The following is a 17,884-nucleotide window of genomic DNA, read 5'->3' as shown; positions in this document are numbered from 1 at the left end:
GTTAAGCGGTATATGTGTGGTGGAGCTCAAGGCATAACGTTTTTTGTATGTTCTTTAATCACGCTCTTTAAGCAGCATCATGGTTTTGTCACATGGTTTGGGGGGGGGGGGGGGGGGGGTGCGCTATTAAAATGATTATAATCTGTTTCGTGAAATATTTTCCAACCCTGCTTAAGGCGTTGGCAAGCGAGAGCAAGCAATCAGTTGTGATCCCTATGACCCAAAATCCGTGGTTTGGTGTCACATATGAAAAACGAACGTATGCGTCATAAATCACAGTATGTTGGCAAGAGACACGGACTGGCAAAGCTCAGCACCAAGCTGGGATCCACCTGCTCCTCCATCCTTCAGTTGTTTGTCATCACACTGGTGTCCCAGTTCGACAGAGCACCTGCAGAGTTGAGATGGCAAACGTGCTGTCTCAGAAAATAATACCATCAGAACAGCAGTGAAGTAACTGAATTTAGGCTTTGATCAATATAGCCGTCTTTTTCTACATGCTAACTGTGGTCGCGAAATTATCCATCATAACCAATTTACTTCAGGCGAGAAGTGTCTACTACTTTGTCTCTTGAGATAAAATCTTCTTGCCTGTAAAGTTTCTAATTTGTGATTGGAGTACATATTAACTGCCAAGTGATGGGTCTTATGATTCTACTTCTCTGTCACATTTCATCTACAATGAGTAACTAAGATGTCAGATTGATACTTTCTGACGAATCAATACGTTAACCGAATGGTTTGAAATGCTAAAGGCAAAATGTCACCTTAGCATATACGGCTAATCAGCCTTAAAGTTAATGAAAACACGCCGAGAGGTCTGAGCCACATTCAAGACATGGCTTTGGTTACGTGAGGGTCCCAATTTGAGCTGTGTGGAAAGATTCCGCCTTTGTTATGTTGCTTATTTTCACAGTAAGCATGAAACACATCGAAAGGTTTCTGGCCTGTCAACACTTTTACTTCTGACTTCAAAGTCAAAGTGTATATGTGAAGCAAAAGCATTGTACTCAAGTGGAAGTGAACGCGAGCTTTGACCTGAATGGGAGAATACATAGCTTTGGTATTTGAAGGATAAGATGAGAAAAAAAGAGGAGATTGTTGTTAATTTTAATAACTAGACCTGCAAAGGTCAAAACTCCAAGCAACGATAGTGGCAAGGATTAATTGCCTGTGCAAAACTAAAAGCAAAGCAGCCAAGGCATTGTGACCATCGCAAAAGCTTGAATAAAAGCTGAGGGTTTTTTTCTAAATATTCTGCATTAATTTTCTCAAATACAAGTTTCGTATCAGAAATGATGTTGGATGTGGAGTTATTACAGGCAACAAGCCTGCTCAACTTTTAACAGTTAGGACAATTTCATATCACAAATATCAACTATGTATCATAATTAACCCTTTACTGGGCACAGCGGGCCACCTTTGGATGATAATCTAAACAGGCAAAAACAGCCTTTATTAGGCACACATTTTTCTGTTTTGAAGTCCTAAACAGCAAGAATTTTCAGGATTTTAGAAAAATCTAGGGGTACATTAGAATTTAAGCACTGACTGTTTAGGCGGTTTAGACTATCGGCCGCTGTGCCCAATAAAGGGTTAATTACCAACATTATTATTATTAATAATAAATGTATTTTTTCAAATATACACACACTGTTATGTTGTTTTTCCCTTTTCTAAAACAAACGAAATTTGAATTCTCTCATTTCGGCTTTCACTGGCTGCCTTCATCTGTGTTTCTGCTTACTTTGTTTTGATTAGATTTTCTTTTGTCCTGCTTTTGCTGTGTAGCTTTGTTCTTGTCTCTATTTTCAGTTGTGGTTTTGACCTGTTCTCATCAGCCCAGTACCCTCTGTTTACTAACCGGTGACCTGGGTCACTTGTGTGTAGTCCAGTTGTAACTCATTGTCTAATCGGTTTGTGTGTATGAAGTTTCCTGGTCGGTCCCAGTTTTAATTTATTACTTTCAATGGCTTTCAATATGGAACTTGGCAAGATATCCACTACAATTACTTTGCTGCACTTAGGTCTTCCACACGACATCATGCAAACCTTGAACTGTAACTCTTGCATAGTATATTTTCAAGTTTGAACATGCACGTAACTAACTTTGAATTTTAAAAAAAACTATAACCAAATGGTAATAATGTTGAAATTGTTTTTCTAGGTGCAAGCAGCTAACGTATCCAGAGGACCTGCCTCAGATCTCGGTGGTCTTTATCTTTGTGAACGAGGCTCTGTCGGTGATCTTGCGCTCAGTTCACAGTGTGGTCAACCACACACCGGCTCATCTGCTCAAGGAGATCATTCTGGTGGATGACAACAGCGACAGTGGTAAGCAGCACCACAACATTACCATTAAAACCGGTCAAACTCGGTTTCATGTTTATTTGCAAGTTTTAATGTCAACTGAGCCATTTTAAATCAATGAGTAGAATAATGTTGGGGGCCTGTGGAACATATGTCTCACAACAAAAAGGTTCAGGTTAGAAATCCTGCTCTAAAAGTGCCCAAAAAATTCTATTAGAAGAAGGTAGCCTTTAAATGTGGTGGTTGACCTAACCTTATTGATATATCCTTAAAATCTCCAGTTTTCCTGAAAAGCACGCCTTGAATATACTTTTTTAATCATGCCCAACAACATGAATGGACCAGTCATGATAATCTTTGCATAGTTAATAAGAGTAACAATTTTGATGTTTAATTTGATACACTTGAAATATAAGTTGGGAAATTGTGCTAACTAAAGATTCAGCCACACAGATGGTCCATTTGTGTGACATACATCAGACACAACATCCGATTTAGCAGATGTCTCGAAGAGCAATGGTTTCATTACATTACCCTAACATTTCGAGCTCTTCAGTGAATCTTCATGGGCCTTGATGATATTTCTGGTTTGAGTCCTATCTGACAGCAGATATGAACCAGCACCAGGCAGAGGGTAATTTTGTGAAGGTCATCGTCCAAATAAATCAGATTTTAAATGTCCTGCATAATTGTAGCATTTTAATCTTTTCCGGCTTGAAACTAAAGCATCTTAACTGATCTGCCTACTAACATTGATGAAATGTAGTTCTTTAAAGACAGGTTGTTATGATTCCCTTTTGATCTAATTTTGTTTGGACATTTTGTTCTCGTTTTAAGGTCATATCACCTTTGTACGTTTTTTTTTTTTCTGTTGTTTAATCTTGTCATTCATTAAACTTGTTAGTTTGTGAATATATTGTCTTGTGAGGTCTGCTCAGTCTTTCTTTGGTCATCATCTATGCATCTAATGCATCAGAATGTATGGTCCAGTGTGTTCTTGCCCTCCAGGGGGCCATGGTGTTTTTTTGTAGTTATGAATCTGCCGTTTACTCTCTCTCTCTCTCTCTCTCTCTCTCTCTCTCTCTCTCTCTCTCTCTCTCTCTCTTATTTATTCCTTTGTTTATCCATTCATTCATTCTTAGAGAAAACTGTGATTGAAGTTTTGTCTGCCAGCTACCTTTGCCCCAACTCTACCACACCAAACTGTTTTAAGGCCAATCTCTGATCTGAGACTATTCATTTCCAAAAATGAGAAGATGAAAAAAAAAAATAATAATGTGAGCACATCACATTTGCAATATGATGGAGAAACACTGGTCCTAAAACAGAAAATGAAGATGGTCTAAGTCTCATCCGTTGCCGATATGCTTGTATTTTGTGATACTGTTTCCATGGTTTTGAGAACAAAGCTTAATGGTGTGTGATACTCACATCAGGTCATGATGTTCCACTCCAACATTACAAAGGCTTTTCTGTTGAGAGTGGGAGGAATACAGCACCAGATTATGTTTGGCTCTTTGCACTCAACATGGTCAGCCTCCTTCTGGTTGGCACCGAAGAAATACATCTAAAAACTGAAATTTAACTAAATGTCAAACATAAAACATCCTCCATCTTCACAAAATACTGTAAATAGAAAATCAACAAAGCAACTGAAGTAGGATGTCATTAAATAATAACATAAACCTCATTATACACAGTTGTAATCTTTCTCTTTGTTTTCATACATTACTCTGCTATAAAAAATATTATGAAATAATCTGAACCACAGTCCTGTTTTAATAATATTATTAAACCTAACAAACATCTTTCTTCTTATTATTAGTATTCCACAATTTAGCATTGCATTAAATTAGCATTTCCTGCTATACTATGAGCATATTCAAGAAAATAAAAAGTGTTGATTATGAACGTATTACCCAAAATATTTTGAAGTGTCTTGAATATGTTCATCTTCGTTAACACTTGTGCAAAACGGGAGGCCCGTTACTGTGTAAGTGAGAGTTATATACAGTCCAAATAGCAACATATACCTACAATCACTATTGGTTATTGCAAAAAGACCTACCATAATTCTCTTGTCGTAAAAAGAAACGATGCTCCGTAAGTGTTCGTGCTGTGCTTACAGCAAAGTATTTTATGTTCACTATGTAGCTCTACAATGGAATTTTTCCTTTGTGGATGAAGGTCAGTGTTTTATTTGCTTGGAACACACATGGTCCCATGATTTCCCTTGCAGTAATTTTTACATCCATAATACAGAACGGTACCCATGGATTCAACTTTACACAGACAAATGTTCTTTAAAAATGTTGTTCTCTGTGCAAAATACATATGTTGTTATAGTGTATTTTACTATGTAATTAATGACCATCAATTATTTATAGATTTTTGCTATTGACAAGTCCAGTCTCTAGCCCTGGTGAATAGCAGGATCTATCTATCCAAATAAATAAATGAAAAAAGCTCGCTGATGAGCTGCATGAATGGTATTACAATCAATCTAAATGAGTTTATTCATACATTTCTTACCCAGGTGATGTTTTGCATACTGATGCTGAAGGACGGAAATGTGGAGCTGGCAATAGTGAAGTAAACATTTTTGACTGTTAAACTTAATGAGCTTGTTTGCAAATAATGTTCAAAACACCCAACACTATGCATCCTTATTATTTTTTTCTCACTTAAAGCGGGACATTCGGCAATAAGAAAGTGCAAAAGCCACCTTCGGAGGCTCTATTAGAGAAGAACTACTGATGTGAATATCAATTAATAGTGTATGAATATATTGCTGCATCATTTTATTTTCATTGTATTTTTTCAAGAACTACTATGTGTTCCTATAAACATGAACATTTATGAATACTGCCCATAAACATGGTACTGTGGCAGAATAAAGGAATATGTATGACTGAATGTCTTTTTTTCTTTTTCTTTTAGTTCCGGACTGCCACAAATCAAATCACAGCCATAGCATGAAGAAAAGTTTCATTTTTAATTGTTTATTTGACTACATACTTTAAACAAGATGTGGAGTGTACTCAATAGGTTTTAACAGAGGTTTTAACAGAGATGCAACCATTTTTAATCTTCAAAATGTAATAAAAAAGAAAAAAAAAGAAGGAAAAATCATTTCCCAATAAATATATTTACTAAACACAAGTTTGCCAAGAAATTTTAAATGATCGACAGCCAAAGTTTGTGTCGGATGCACTCGATTTCTTACAGACTTTAATGAACTGTTTCATCTACCCTTTTACAGTGGAGCTGAAATTCAACTTGGATCAGTATGTGAACAAACGTTACCCTGGCCTGGTCAAGATAGTGAGGAACAGCAAACGAGAAGGTCTGATTCGCGCCAGAATACACGGTTGGAATGCAGCCACGGCTCCCGTTGTTGGCTTCTTTGATGCTCACGTTGAATTCAACATTGGCTGGTAAGAGAAGGTCATGTTTAACACAAGCGAGTCAAAGGTCAACCTCTGTCTTGTGTCTCGTATTCATCTTTCCAGATGAGAAGGATGTAAGAAAAATTATCTTCTCACTAGGATGCTTTTTTGGCAACTGTCTGACCTTATCAGTAATTAGGCTTTCAAATGCATGTGCAGTTTAACGTTTCCTTTTCCCAACGAGTTTGACGAGCTAAGCAGCAGCATGTTACTCAATATACGATGTAGAAATGCGCGGGGGGGGGGGGGGGGGGGACTTTTACTCTGGGAAATACGGTAGTTATAATGTAATGTTTTGATTCATCCTCCGTCACCCTTGACCTTCACCTAACATTGATGACATATCACGTACAAGGACATAGAAATCTAGGATATAAAATTTCCACTTTTATTTTGGATGGAATGTAATATGAAACCTAAGGATGAAAAGTTGATTCCGTGTTTCAATGCAAAGCCGATGTCTCGTTTTCATTAATGAGAGCAAGCTTATTTTGGAGACACAAGTTCTGCAATGTCGGTTTGTTATTGCTTGAAGAAAAAAAGTTGCGTTGAATTGTTGAAACGTAATCAAAACGTTAGATGTTTATATGGCCAAATGCATCTGAGATTTTATGTGATAAAACTTTCTGGTCAGGCTGAGACCACTCCGAATTGCAAATCAGGTATTTAATGACACAAAAATCTGAAATGTAATTTCCCATTGTGATATATTTTACATTAGAAACCACACAGACACACACACACGCACACACAAACGTAGCAACATTAAAAACAAGCACACTTTATCTAAGGGATGAATTGGGACCTAGAAAAGTTGCTTTAGGGTTGAGGCCAAAGAACCACTTTTTCCCAATTTCATTTTTTGAGATGTTATACTTCCTCAGATTTTAAAGTGCTCAAATCTCAGATGATGTCCTTACCTGCTATTTGGATTTACTCTCCAGGGGCCATTTAACACTTCCTGGAACTTTCGGCTCAATATCTTTTTCCAAAAGGACTGTTTGCTACGAGATGAATGAGCCAAAACATCAAACAAATGTTTCTCTAGGGTTTTCAACTTGACAACATTGGAACTGTTGTGACTTTGTCAGTTTTTGAGTTACTGTCATGTAGAACATACATTGAAAAAATGTATTTTTTAAAAATGCCCTGGGCGTTACCCCTTTTAAGCTTGAGTCTTTACCAGAGGATGCATATTACTTTTTGTTTGTTGTTTGGGTACTTGATAATCAGACATCCAAGAAACCTGTACGACTCTTTAATATTCTTTACCCAGCCAAAAACATCGCAAAGGAAAATGTCTGTCATATAGGTGTCACGTTCACCTCAGTATCTGAAAGTGAAGCTCTCTTCTCTGTTTTTCGATCTCACTTGACATATTGTAGATAGTCTACTCCAAATGAACCTGGGAACCTCTATCAACTGAATGTACAACCTCAATTTAAAACCGGCATTTGTAAGTTGATACCTTCTTTTTGTGAAGGTGTCCTCTCATTATCAGCTATACCCCCAATGCTCACCTCTAATAGTTGAACAGACACAATTTGCCTGTGAATTCATATCATTCGCTCTCTATTGAATGACTCATAAAGTATTCATAGCAGTATCATTTTGTAGTGTCAAAATATGATAGTTCAGTGAGGTTGGCTTCTTGCCTATACAAGGAAACCTGTTTTTAACTGGGATGAAATTTGAACTGCTGTTTGTAGCAGTTGCAGTCTTTGAGGAGTAACGAGCTCTTCTAGTCAGCCTTTTCAGTAGGAGCCATAGCATGGTCAAGTAACACATGAGAGGAGTTTGCCAAAAGCCCATGCTGAAAATGGAGACTCCAGCTCTCAGCTCTCCACTTTCAGAAATATGTCGGTCACAGCTACTGAGAGAGTAGGCACTCCAGAGTTGCAAATATTTGCACATAAACATTAAAAAGATACATTTTCCTTTGTAGACATCCTGAACTGATTATTATTTTCACAGTTTTTTTTTTTTATGTAAAAGGTAATCTAAATATGTATGCAGGTTTGTTAAAAAAAAAGCTTAAAACAGTGCTATACTATCTTGGTAATTAAGCGTGCATTTTCTTTTTTTTTTATTTGTTATTTCCTCCATCTATCTTCTATAAAGTCCCTTCAAAATACCAAGCGTAGTGGGCTGCATAAAGGGAAGGTGGTTATTTAGTATACTGTAAGTTTATTACCAGAATCATATGGTGCTTTTATTGCCTTTGTTAGTTTCCACAACGGGCAGTATCCAAATCAATTACAAATGTTAAAATAAACATCATTCATTTCTTATGGACAACCTATTAAAAAATGGATGACAAATGTGTGTGCAAAATCCCACACATTTCCAGGTTGATGTATTGTCTGAATGGGGGGTATGAAAGGGGACATACCAGTGATGGAATAGGTGTCTTTTTTATTTCCAAATGGCTGATCATAATTAGACGCTCACGTTGCATTTACTGTGGTCAACAGGAGACTCAGGGGTGTAGCGCATTGCACACATTGTAAATAGTGTTAAAATGTGGCAAATACTCCGCATCCAACTTATTTGTGGAGTCCATAGACAGATTAGTTTTAGCAAGCCTGGGTAGGCTGGTGTCGCGTATTCAGCCACAATTGGTTGTGCTCCAAGTTCATTGTGCCTTGTCTTGCAATTTCATAATTCAGCTTTTCACAGAGACCATCGCAGGGCTTCCTGTGACGCACGTCAGACACTCAGAGAGAAAGCAATGTCTATATATTGAAGGCCATCAGCTGCCGGAGCATTTCAAACTGTTTTGCACAGCTTGGCAACTTGTTGTGTTGCTGACGTTTGAAGCAACAACTGGATGAATACACAGTTAATTGCTCCCGAGCTTATCTTGTTCCGGTTTATAGGCGTCATGTGACTGACAGAAAGTATAAGTCCTTAATAAATATTATCATAATAGGTCCCTATACAGCATATATATATATATATATATATATAAAGAAAATGCACTGTGGAGACTGCATGCAAAGAGGCTGATGCTTTGATCAGATAGGGAAGACTTATATTCAGTGAGTTTGTTGCCATAGACACGAAAATGCAGTGGGTAAAATCAAAGAAAATTGATGATAAATTTGACTCTGTTATCTTAGCATGGCAATATGCGTCGTTTCTCGTCACCCCTTCTCAGTTTTGCTGTTCATAATATATAACAAATAGGTGTATGATATACATTCTCCTGCAAACAGTGATGCCTCTTACAACTGTCAATCCAAGGATTAGCTATCATTTTAGCCTCCCATAGTCACTTGCGCTCACAGAAACGCACATGTAGATACATACTAACGTAATTGGATTTTATCCAACAGTATAACTTCTGTAATGTCAGTTATCCATTCTCTCTGCAAATCCCTCTAACACACACACACACATCCACATGAATATACATAATACTGTTTTCCATTCATTAGCATTTTTGTTTTCTGTATCCAACCTTTTTCCACAAACGCTCTGCAGTTTTGCTTGCCTTCATAGCATTAAGACAACGGTCCTTGCAAACTAACAAATTCTTGCCAAAAAGGTAACTTTTCATCGAGCGCCCAATACCCTTGCTATGCAGCGACCTTTCTATGATCATTTAAGTAGTACTGCTTTTTTATATTTTCCCTCTATTGAGGCACCCATACTCTGTGCAATGGTCCATGATTGTGTTCATCGACTGGAATCCTGTGTGTGCCTTTGCTGCCTATGACAGCTACTAGCATCCAAACTTGACTATCAATGACTCCACATGATGGTTCAGCCTCCATGAGCCAACAGGAGCAAACATGGCTACCGCCATGGTGTCTCTGACAGAAAGTTTCCATAGGCTCTTATAAGGGCACTCTAATAAAGCCAGTTTAATCAAAATATTATTCGGATGCAAGTTTTCCTCATGAATCATATACATTCTTCTTTAAAGCATGTAGGTCATTGGGAGGGTGGCCCCATCAATAAACAAGACTCAGTGTAAAATTAGTTTCATTACCTCAGAGTATTACTATATTAATTAAACCGTGGTTGTGCCAATCTGTTCCCCATGTGCCGTTCTTTATAAATAGTAAATTAATATTGATGTCAGCTATTCACCTTGCACTTGACATGTCCTCAACTGTTTTACATGGCAGGCTGTGTTAGCATTAAAAAAAAAAAAAGAAGAAAATACAAGTTAGCTCTATACAAAAGTTATCTACTAGCAAGTCTATTAAAAATGTCCTCTGATTTTAACAGTAAGTAAGTAAGCAAGATGAGTAAGATTTGACAGGATGAACCAAACCACAAATGGTTTTTCAAGACATATCCGTGTGGCGCTTTGTGTGTACGTGTAAATGTGTTAATTTGCATACTCTACTGTGCGTACGCTTTTTTCGCCTCTCCTTCAGTTCCAAAGAATCACCTTCTATCGACACAACCTATTTGTTACAATGGAAGGTGTCAGCTATTTATCATAATATGATTACTCACCATGACACATCCAGTGATTAGTAAGACGGATGGTTCCTCTATGTTGCGAGTCTCCATCAATGACCTTGTGAACATTGCCTATGCATGTTGAGCTACCGAAAAAATCTTGCCAACTTGCAGCTGCGCTGTTTGATTCATTGGCATCCCCTGTGGTTTTCTTTGTATTTGCTCTAGGAATGCTGCCTGTTCACATTTCTGTTTAAGCTGACAACTGTTTTGAGTGTGTGACACATTTGGGCACCTCTTTGTTTCAAAGTCCCTTCTTGGTGTGTGAGAAGTGGTACTTTTCACCAGGTTTCTAAATGTGGTTTTAGTCTGCACTAAAGGCTTATAAGGAAGAAATAGAATTTGTTTTAGTTCTCTGTGACAGCACGTAGTGGTTACATGTGCAGTTGTTAACCGACATGAATGATCACAGATTCATTGTACATCCTATAAAGCCTTGAATTTTACAACATCATGGAGGGATATAATTATTACCTGATAAGTTTAGCATATAACAGTAACCACTGGCAGTTCTCAGCAGTTATACCTGGGTTGGCAAGAGGTTCCATGGGTTATGACACCCCCACACGTACATACTGTAAATGCACATGCACAAACACATATGCACACATACACACAGGCAAAACATTTATAACTCAGGGTTCAATTTCTGAATTCCAAGGATGGAATGTTTGGTATGCAACCTTTCTTCCATTAAACGCCTTTCTCATTGTTAGTGTCGCTCCCACATTATGCGCATTGTGTGTATGCACACAGCGACGTCATGTTGTTCAAACCTGTGTCCTCAAAAAGTTGCATAAGTCCTGCGCTACGTCATTGCACCATGGTCCGTTGGTCAGTTCCACAATTTAAAAAGCACCGCACAGGAAAAAGTATGTGATTTCTATCCAAATTACAAAGAAATAGCACTCTACATGGACACAATTGATTGTCTTTTACTTTGCTGATTGATTGCTGAGTTTCTTCTTTGTGTCATTGTCATCAAGAGAAAAGGAACTAACATTTTCGGCCTGTTAAATGTTACTGTAACCTGTAAAAATATATATTGCTCTTTAAGTCACGAACTATTAATTCACTTGTGAATTAAAAATAATCTATGTTCTCACCCATTGTAAATGATGCATGCAATTAAGTGTTGTCCATGCAATCCTTTCACAAATGGGTCTTGTTTTGTTTTCGGAAGTTTAGATAACTTAGATTACATTATTAGTATTTTTTGTAATGGCGGGAGTGGGTAGCCCCCACTCCAGCGCAGTTTGACCCTCCAGGGACACTGTTGTGCAAGTGCATTTTGACCCTCTAGGGACACCGTCTCCACTGCAGGACTTTGTTGAAATTTGGTCCCAGTGTCTGTCACTCCTGAACCTCATTACTGCAGAAGAGTCACAAGGAAATTGCACAGTTGCTTTCTCAGGTTATTAATGATTAATCATTAGCAACATGGCATCCATTCCCGACTGGGTGAATGCTACAAATGCTGTGGTGCTGTGACTGTCATTGTTCTTTCTTTCTTTCTTTCTTTCTTTCTTTCTTTCTTTCTTTCTTTCTTTCTTTCTTTCTTTCTTTCTTTCTTTCTTTCATCTTAAATCAGCTATGTACCGCATTTTCCGCACTATAAGGCGCAACGGATTATAAGGCGCACCCTCAATTAATTACATATTTTATAACCTTTTTCATATGTAAGGCGCACCGGATTATAAGGCGCACGCTCAATTAATTACATATTTTAAAACTTTGTCGATCACAATATAGTAATACTCAAAGTAATAACAATAACTCTAATAACTCAATGTCAATATGACCAACCTTGTTCAACTGTAAACACACGAAAGAAACAGGTAATGCTTACTTTATCACTTCATTCCCCACCTACGAATCCCAATCTCATCATTGATCCATATATAAGGCGCACCTGATTATAAGGCGCACCATCAGCTTTTTAAAAAAAATAAGGCTTTTAGGTGCGCTTTATAGTGTGGAAAATACGGTACCTTCAAGCTTGATATTGGAGTAACTGTAACAAATGGAAACTTATAAACATGCCTCTTCCATACCATAAAGTAATAATATTGATCAAATTGGTGTTACAAGATTTATTTTATTATGTCTCTTGTATATGTAATGTCTCTTGTATATGTAATATATGTAACTCTAGCTGCCCATATCCAATATATACAGTGCTGTAGTTGTTCCTTGTAATGTCAGGAGAGCCACAGTGAATGTGGTCTAGCATAAAGACAAGTGGGAGTTGACATTCCATACTTGATAACGATTCAATAACAACTAAATGCAGGGACAGAATCTTCGATAACTATAGTGTTCAAAAGATTATGGTCATTAATTTTCATCATCATTAAACAAGAGTGGCACAGTGGAAAACTGGTTAGCACGTCTCTGCCTCACTATTGAGGTCCCAAGTTCAATTCCAGTTTACCACGACCTTCCTATGTGGAGTTTGCATGTTCTCCCTGTGATAACATGCATCTTTGTGCACTCCCGATCTCCTGCAACATTCCAAGAACACGCATGGTAGGTATATCGGACATTCCAAATTGCCCTTATGTGTGACTGTGAGTGTGAATGGTTATTTGTCAGTGTGTACCCTGCAATTGGCTGGAATTCAGTCCAGGGTGTCTCCCGCTTACTGCCTGACGACAGCAACCCTAAGGAAGATAGTTGACTCTAGAAAATGATTAGATAGATTAATTCATAGTCAGCCCAGGACAACTGTAAGACAAAATGTAATGGTAAACAGAAAACACTACTCTTAACCCCAAATCTTGTCATGGTGTGATTTTGGTGTGAGTTGCACACGGTCATTCCCGGAACACTTTTTTTTTTTTGTCTGAAACTATAATACATGAGTTCAATAAAGATGATTTAATTTTATTTAAAAAGTCATGCATAAAGGTCTTCATTACAGGTTTTTGTTCAAAGAACAATATCTTGGTGACATATTTTTCATTTCATGCACTCAAGGATAGAAAAGTATGCCAGCTCTGTGTTAACAGGATAATGCTTTGTATCTTTCTGAATGCATGCATTATATGCATTCAGAAGATGAGTATACCCCAGCCAGTGGCTTTCATTTTGCTTTACAATATATTGCGTGGATTAGTCCAGAATACCTGTCAAGTAAATTATTTAGATGGGGAGTGAAAGCCTCAAATAGTGAAATTGAATCTCTTCTTCCATGACTGATCATATGCTCTGCTACATTTATCCCATGGTAAAATTAAAAGGGTTCTTACTTGAAGGACTGAGGCCCCTCCTGATATTGAGGAATAATTCTTAGCGCTTAGATTCCATTATCTGATAATCCTTGATTTTTAATGTGAGCCAATGTGAATGAGTCTGTGATGTACAATAAGTAGTAAGCACATCCGTGTCAGTGAATATTTTCTGGGTTTGGATGTTGGCTTCCTGTGGGGAGGGCCCATGTTCTGTGTTTTTATATTAGGGTTCACAAAAGCTGGGTTGGCATTTTAAGCCTTGTAAATGACATGATAGTACTTATTTCACATTTGAATTAATGGTATTCAAGCACAGATTTGTGGGAAAAAAAGCGGTCTGTTGTGAATTATGCTGTTGTAAGACAACTTACCTTATATGGGGGTTGAAAATGAAGGAAAAAAAAAGTCAGCTTGTAACCGGAGAAATACAGAATATATTTGCTGCGGGTATAGTGATTGAGACTTGTGTGTGGTGAGTGAGTGGTGATTTCAACTCGACAGCATTCAAAGTGCTGTAACCTTATCAATTTTTGAGCTACCGCCATGTATTGTATATGCGATCAATTTTGGTTGCTGAATGATAAAGCGATTGCATATCATTTGACTTTAGTTGAGTTTAGGCTGTTTTAATAGCTGTATCGTGTTCAACCATCTTTATTACGTGTTTGGATTGCTTCTTTTGTGTCATGATTGCATATGCAATTATGTGTACTACTGGTCCATTCCATTCATGTTCTGAGCTCTCCGCTCATGTGAAAGTGGTACTTTTGCATGGGCAAGACAAATGGGTCCCACTGAAGAGAAGTAGATGAGGCAAGAGAGCACAAGAATCAGGGTGAACAGAGGCAGTGGGCGGAAAGACGCAGAGAAACTAGAAGTGTGGGAGTATCCTTCAGAGACACATTTATCACGGTATAATTGCAACCTCCTTTTATAAATTTAGAAGTATATCACATGACAAGCCGAGTGTATTAGGACTGGCTTTGAAGATATGGTGGATATTATCTCTGAACATAAGAGAGAGAACTCATGCATCACTGGCACAGATTTCACTGTGACTGTAGCATAAGGACATGTGTTTTTTAGCCAAGGCACCCATTTTGGGAGCACAAATATATGAGTCCTCTGCCACATCAAAGTCTGTCAACAAAGGACTGAAATGGTTAAGCGGATGTCTTCATTTGCTTCACTGCTACAAAATATGAGGGTAATATCCATATAAGGACGGCTGGGTTGAAAGACAGATAGTCACCTTATTAAAGTCTTGCGAAAGCAAAAAACGAAATAAAAAATATTCAGACATTTTTGGCTTTCGTTGTGATTTAAGATTGCTGTTATCTCATTGTTTAAAATGTTTTGTGATCCTGCACAAACTCAATTGAGGTTAAGATTTAATTTAATTCCCAAGACAGCCTGGGAAAATATCCTTTAATCATTGTATCCTTTAAGTTTGCACTTCTTCAAAGGTGTTTCAACGTGATTAACACAGTATCTATTCTTTTTCTCTCTTTAATGATAATTGTGTCAGCCAGAAGTGAATTAGGTCCTTCTGGGGAGAAATAAAAAAAAAAAAAAAAACTTTTGCAACTTGTTCAACTTGAAGAACTATAACTTGTCTTTTCTTGTGTTTTCCTTCCGTAGAACTTGCTCATTCTTCTTATCAAGTCTCAAACTGGGATATTTGCCATTTGTTCTTTCTGGGCTTGTTTGTTGACCTGCCGAAAATTCATTTTCCAAGATCTTGGCATTATCAACAGTCAAGGGGAATGAATCTGGCAGTTAGATGTTAAATATCGCCAGCTTGACAGTCTGCATCACTGCTGTGAACTGAGCATAATTCATGTCAACGGAGAATAAAATATGAGATGACATCTGTAGCTGTGTGTAAACGCTCAAAGCATCATTTTGTGGATTCAGTATCACTGTTGGAGCCTTTGTGATATATGGACTTTATCACAAATATTTGTTATTTCACTCACAGATGTGCAATAATAAACTGTGCCAACTTTTCCTTATATAATTTAGTGGGATATATAAAAGCAAGTTTTATGTTTGGAAAAAAAAAAAACACGCTTTATGCAAAAATCACTGTTTGTTTGCTATTAAAAATATTTCGGTCAGTGTACAAAAGCTTTAAAATTATGTCAATTTATATATAACGGATGGCAAAATACATGGATGTGAGCGCAAACTTTGTATGGGAGTGCAAAACACGTGCCCAATCAAATATTATGTGAATTTAGGATTGCTTCGGATGCTGACCCTGAAATGGCATGGGTGGTAAAATGAAACTGGTTTTGCTCATGTTTTCAGTGAATGTTTTTGTGGTTATCAACAAATCAGATTTAATGCCTTTTAATGCCATGAAAGGAATAGTATACATTTAAAATTTTCAAATTCAAGAGCCAATTAATTGAAACATCAAACAACTTATTGCTAAATTGTGATGTAATGACTATGAAAAATGTGGTATGCCCTTCATTTTTACACAGATGCTCATTGTTATTAGTGGTGCAGATTTTCTGGCACACGTCAAAAACCTATGGTCTATCTTTTAAGTTGCTGAGTAAAATATGCCTAAACAGTAAATTTCATTGATTACATTTCACTGTAAAAAGACTACATTCAGTCTGAGCAAAGTTACATGGATTTTTTTTCTGAATTTTTAACACGCAAGTGTTTTTTGTTTATTTAAATATTACTATCTAAACTTTGACCATATACTGTACTTCATAGTCAAGATTCAAGAGGTTTATGTATAGTGGTACCACACAATGAAATTCTTATTCCGTTCACTCCCCCGAGCAGCAGACTACATTCCATAAACGAGCAATAAATAGCAATAAACAACTAACAGAGACAATCATGCTAATAACGTAGTGCAGAATATCATGTAGAGCAAAAAAAAAAGTAGTGCAAGATATTGTGTATGCATGCAGTAGGAGACAGATTAGTTTTTGAGGGATTTGTTGAGAATCTGGATGGCTTGTGGGTAGAAGCTGTTTGCCAGTCTGGCAGTCCTGGCCCTCAGGCATCTGTAGCATCTGCCTGATGGCAGCATTTCAAATAGGTCGTTTTGTGGGTGTGTCCTGTCCTTGATGATGTTGCGTGTTCCCCGCAGAAAACTGGTGCGGTAAATGTCCTGCAGTGAAGGTAAGGCTGCTCCACAGATGTGCTATGAGGTCTTGATGACACGCTGGAGAGCCTTCCTGTCTTGTGCCGTGCAGTTGCCATACCAGACTGTGATGCAGGTGGAGAGGACCTTTGGATTGTGTATCTGTAGAAGTTGTCAAGAGTCTTTGCTAACATACCAAATTTCTTCAAATTACAGTTTCTGTTGGGACTTCTTGAAAAATCTGTCTAGTGGACCAGGTGAGATCCTCACTGATGTAGGTGCAGAGAAATTTGAAGGCTTTCACCCTCTCCACCTCAGTCCCATTGAAGAATAGTGGTTTGTGCGGCTCCACTCGCTGCCTTTGATCAGTTCTTTGGTTTAGACCGTGTTGAGGCGGAGGTTGTTGCTGCAACACCAGGTCACAAGGTCTGTCACCTCTTTCTATATGCTGTTCCAGCCCCACCAGTGATCAGCCCGATGACTGTAGTGTCGTCCGCATACTTAATCATGCTGGTGTTAATTTGGGCAGCACAATCATAGGTGAAGAGTGTGTAAAGCAGGGGCTCAGCACACAGTCCTGGGTTGTCCCTGTACTTAAAGTCCTGGTGCTGGATGTGCATTTGTGAACTCTGACTGATTGGGGTCTGCCGGTGAGGAAGTTCACCACCCAGTTGCAGAGGTGAGGTGCCAGACCAAGTGCAAGGAGCTCGTCAGTTTGTCAGAGATGACTATTTTAAATGCTGAGCTGTAATCAACGAATAGCATTCTCACATATGTGTCTGTTTATAGTAAAAGTAGTTCCACAGTCTAATCAATCAGACACTGAAGTTTTTTTTTTTCATTTTTTCCCGCATCTGAAATTCTTTTGTGCTTGTTAGAGGGTATTTAGCTGAGAAAATATTTCAAGTGGTGAGCATCACTGAAAATGGTTGAGAACCCAGTGCCTTAGATTATGGCGTTCACATTTTTGTGACAAAACATGAGTGCTACAGATTTCAGGAAAAATGAGTTGGGCCTTTATATCTTCAACAGTCATGCATATATATGTAAGCAAGGGTGCAGATAATTCACACTTTCACAAGGATGATGCGCAGCCCCTACAGCCACCCCAAGCTACTTGAATACAAAAGCAGATATCCTCAGAATAGGAAGACATGGGACACGCCTGCTTAGCTTGCCGCGTAGCAATAGGGAGATTAGCTATTGTTTCTTGATTAGCTTGTTTGTTAGCCATAAATTGCGCTATATTCACATGCTCTTTTCATACTTGTCAAATAAAGGATGGCTGAAAATGTTCG

At 37.9% G+C, this 17,884-nt stretch overlaps 1 protein-coding gene across 2 annotated transcripts in view; it reads left to right on the top strand.

Annotated features, from left to right (window-relative positions):
• Nucleotides 1-17,884, top strand: part of galnt9 (polypeptide N-acetylgalactosaminyltransferase 9) — a 70,338-nt gene that overhangs the window by 14,540 nt on the left and 37,914 nt on the right. For both annotated transcript variants that reach the window (XM_088424815.1, XM_088424826.1), the window contains 2 exons: nt 2,168-2,334; nt 5,573-5,747. In XM_088424815.1, coding sequence (XP_088280941.1) covers nt 2,168-2,334; nt 5,573-5,747 — 342 coding nt within the window. The remainder of the gene's footprint in view (nt 1-2,167; nt 2,335-5,572; nt 5,748-17,884) is intronic.

The sequence above is a fragment of the Hippichthys cyanospilos genome, chromosome 1 (genome assembly GCF_059441005.1).
Source record: "Hippichthys cyanospilos isolate Australia breed blue-spotted pipefish chromosome 1, RoL_Hcya_1.0, whole genome shotgun sequence".
NCBI lineage: Eukaryota > Metazoa > Chordata > Actinopteri > Syngnathiformes > Syngnathidae > Hippichthys > Hippichthys cyanospilos.
The sequence above is the reverse complement of the archived record's forward strand: the minus strand, read 5'-3'. Positions and strand labels throughout refer to the sequence as shown.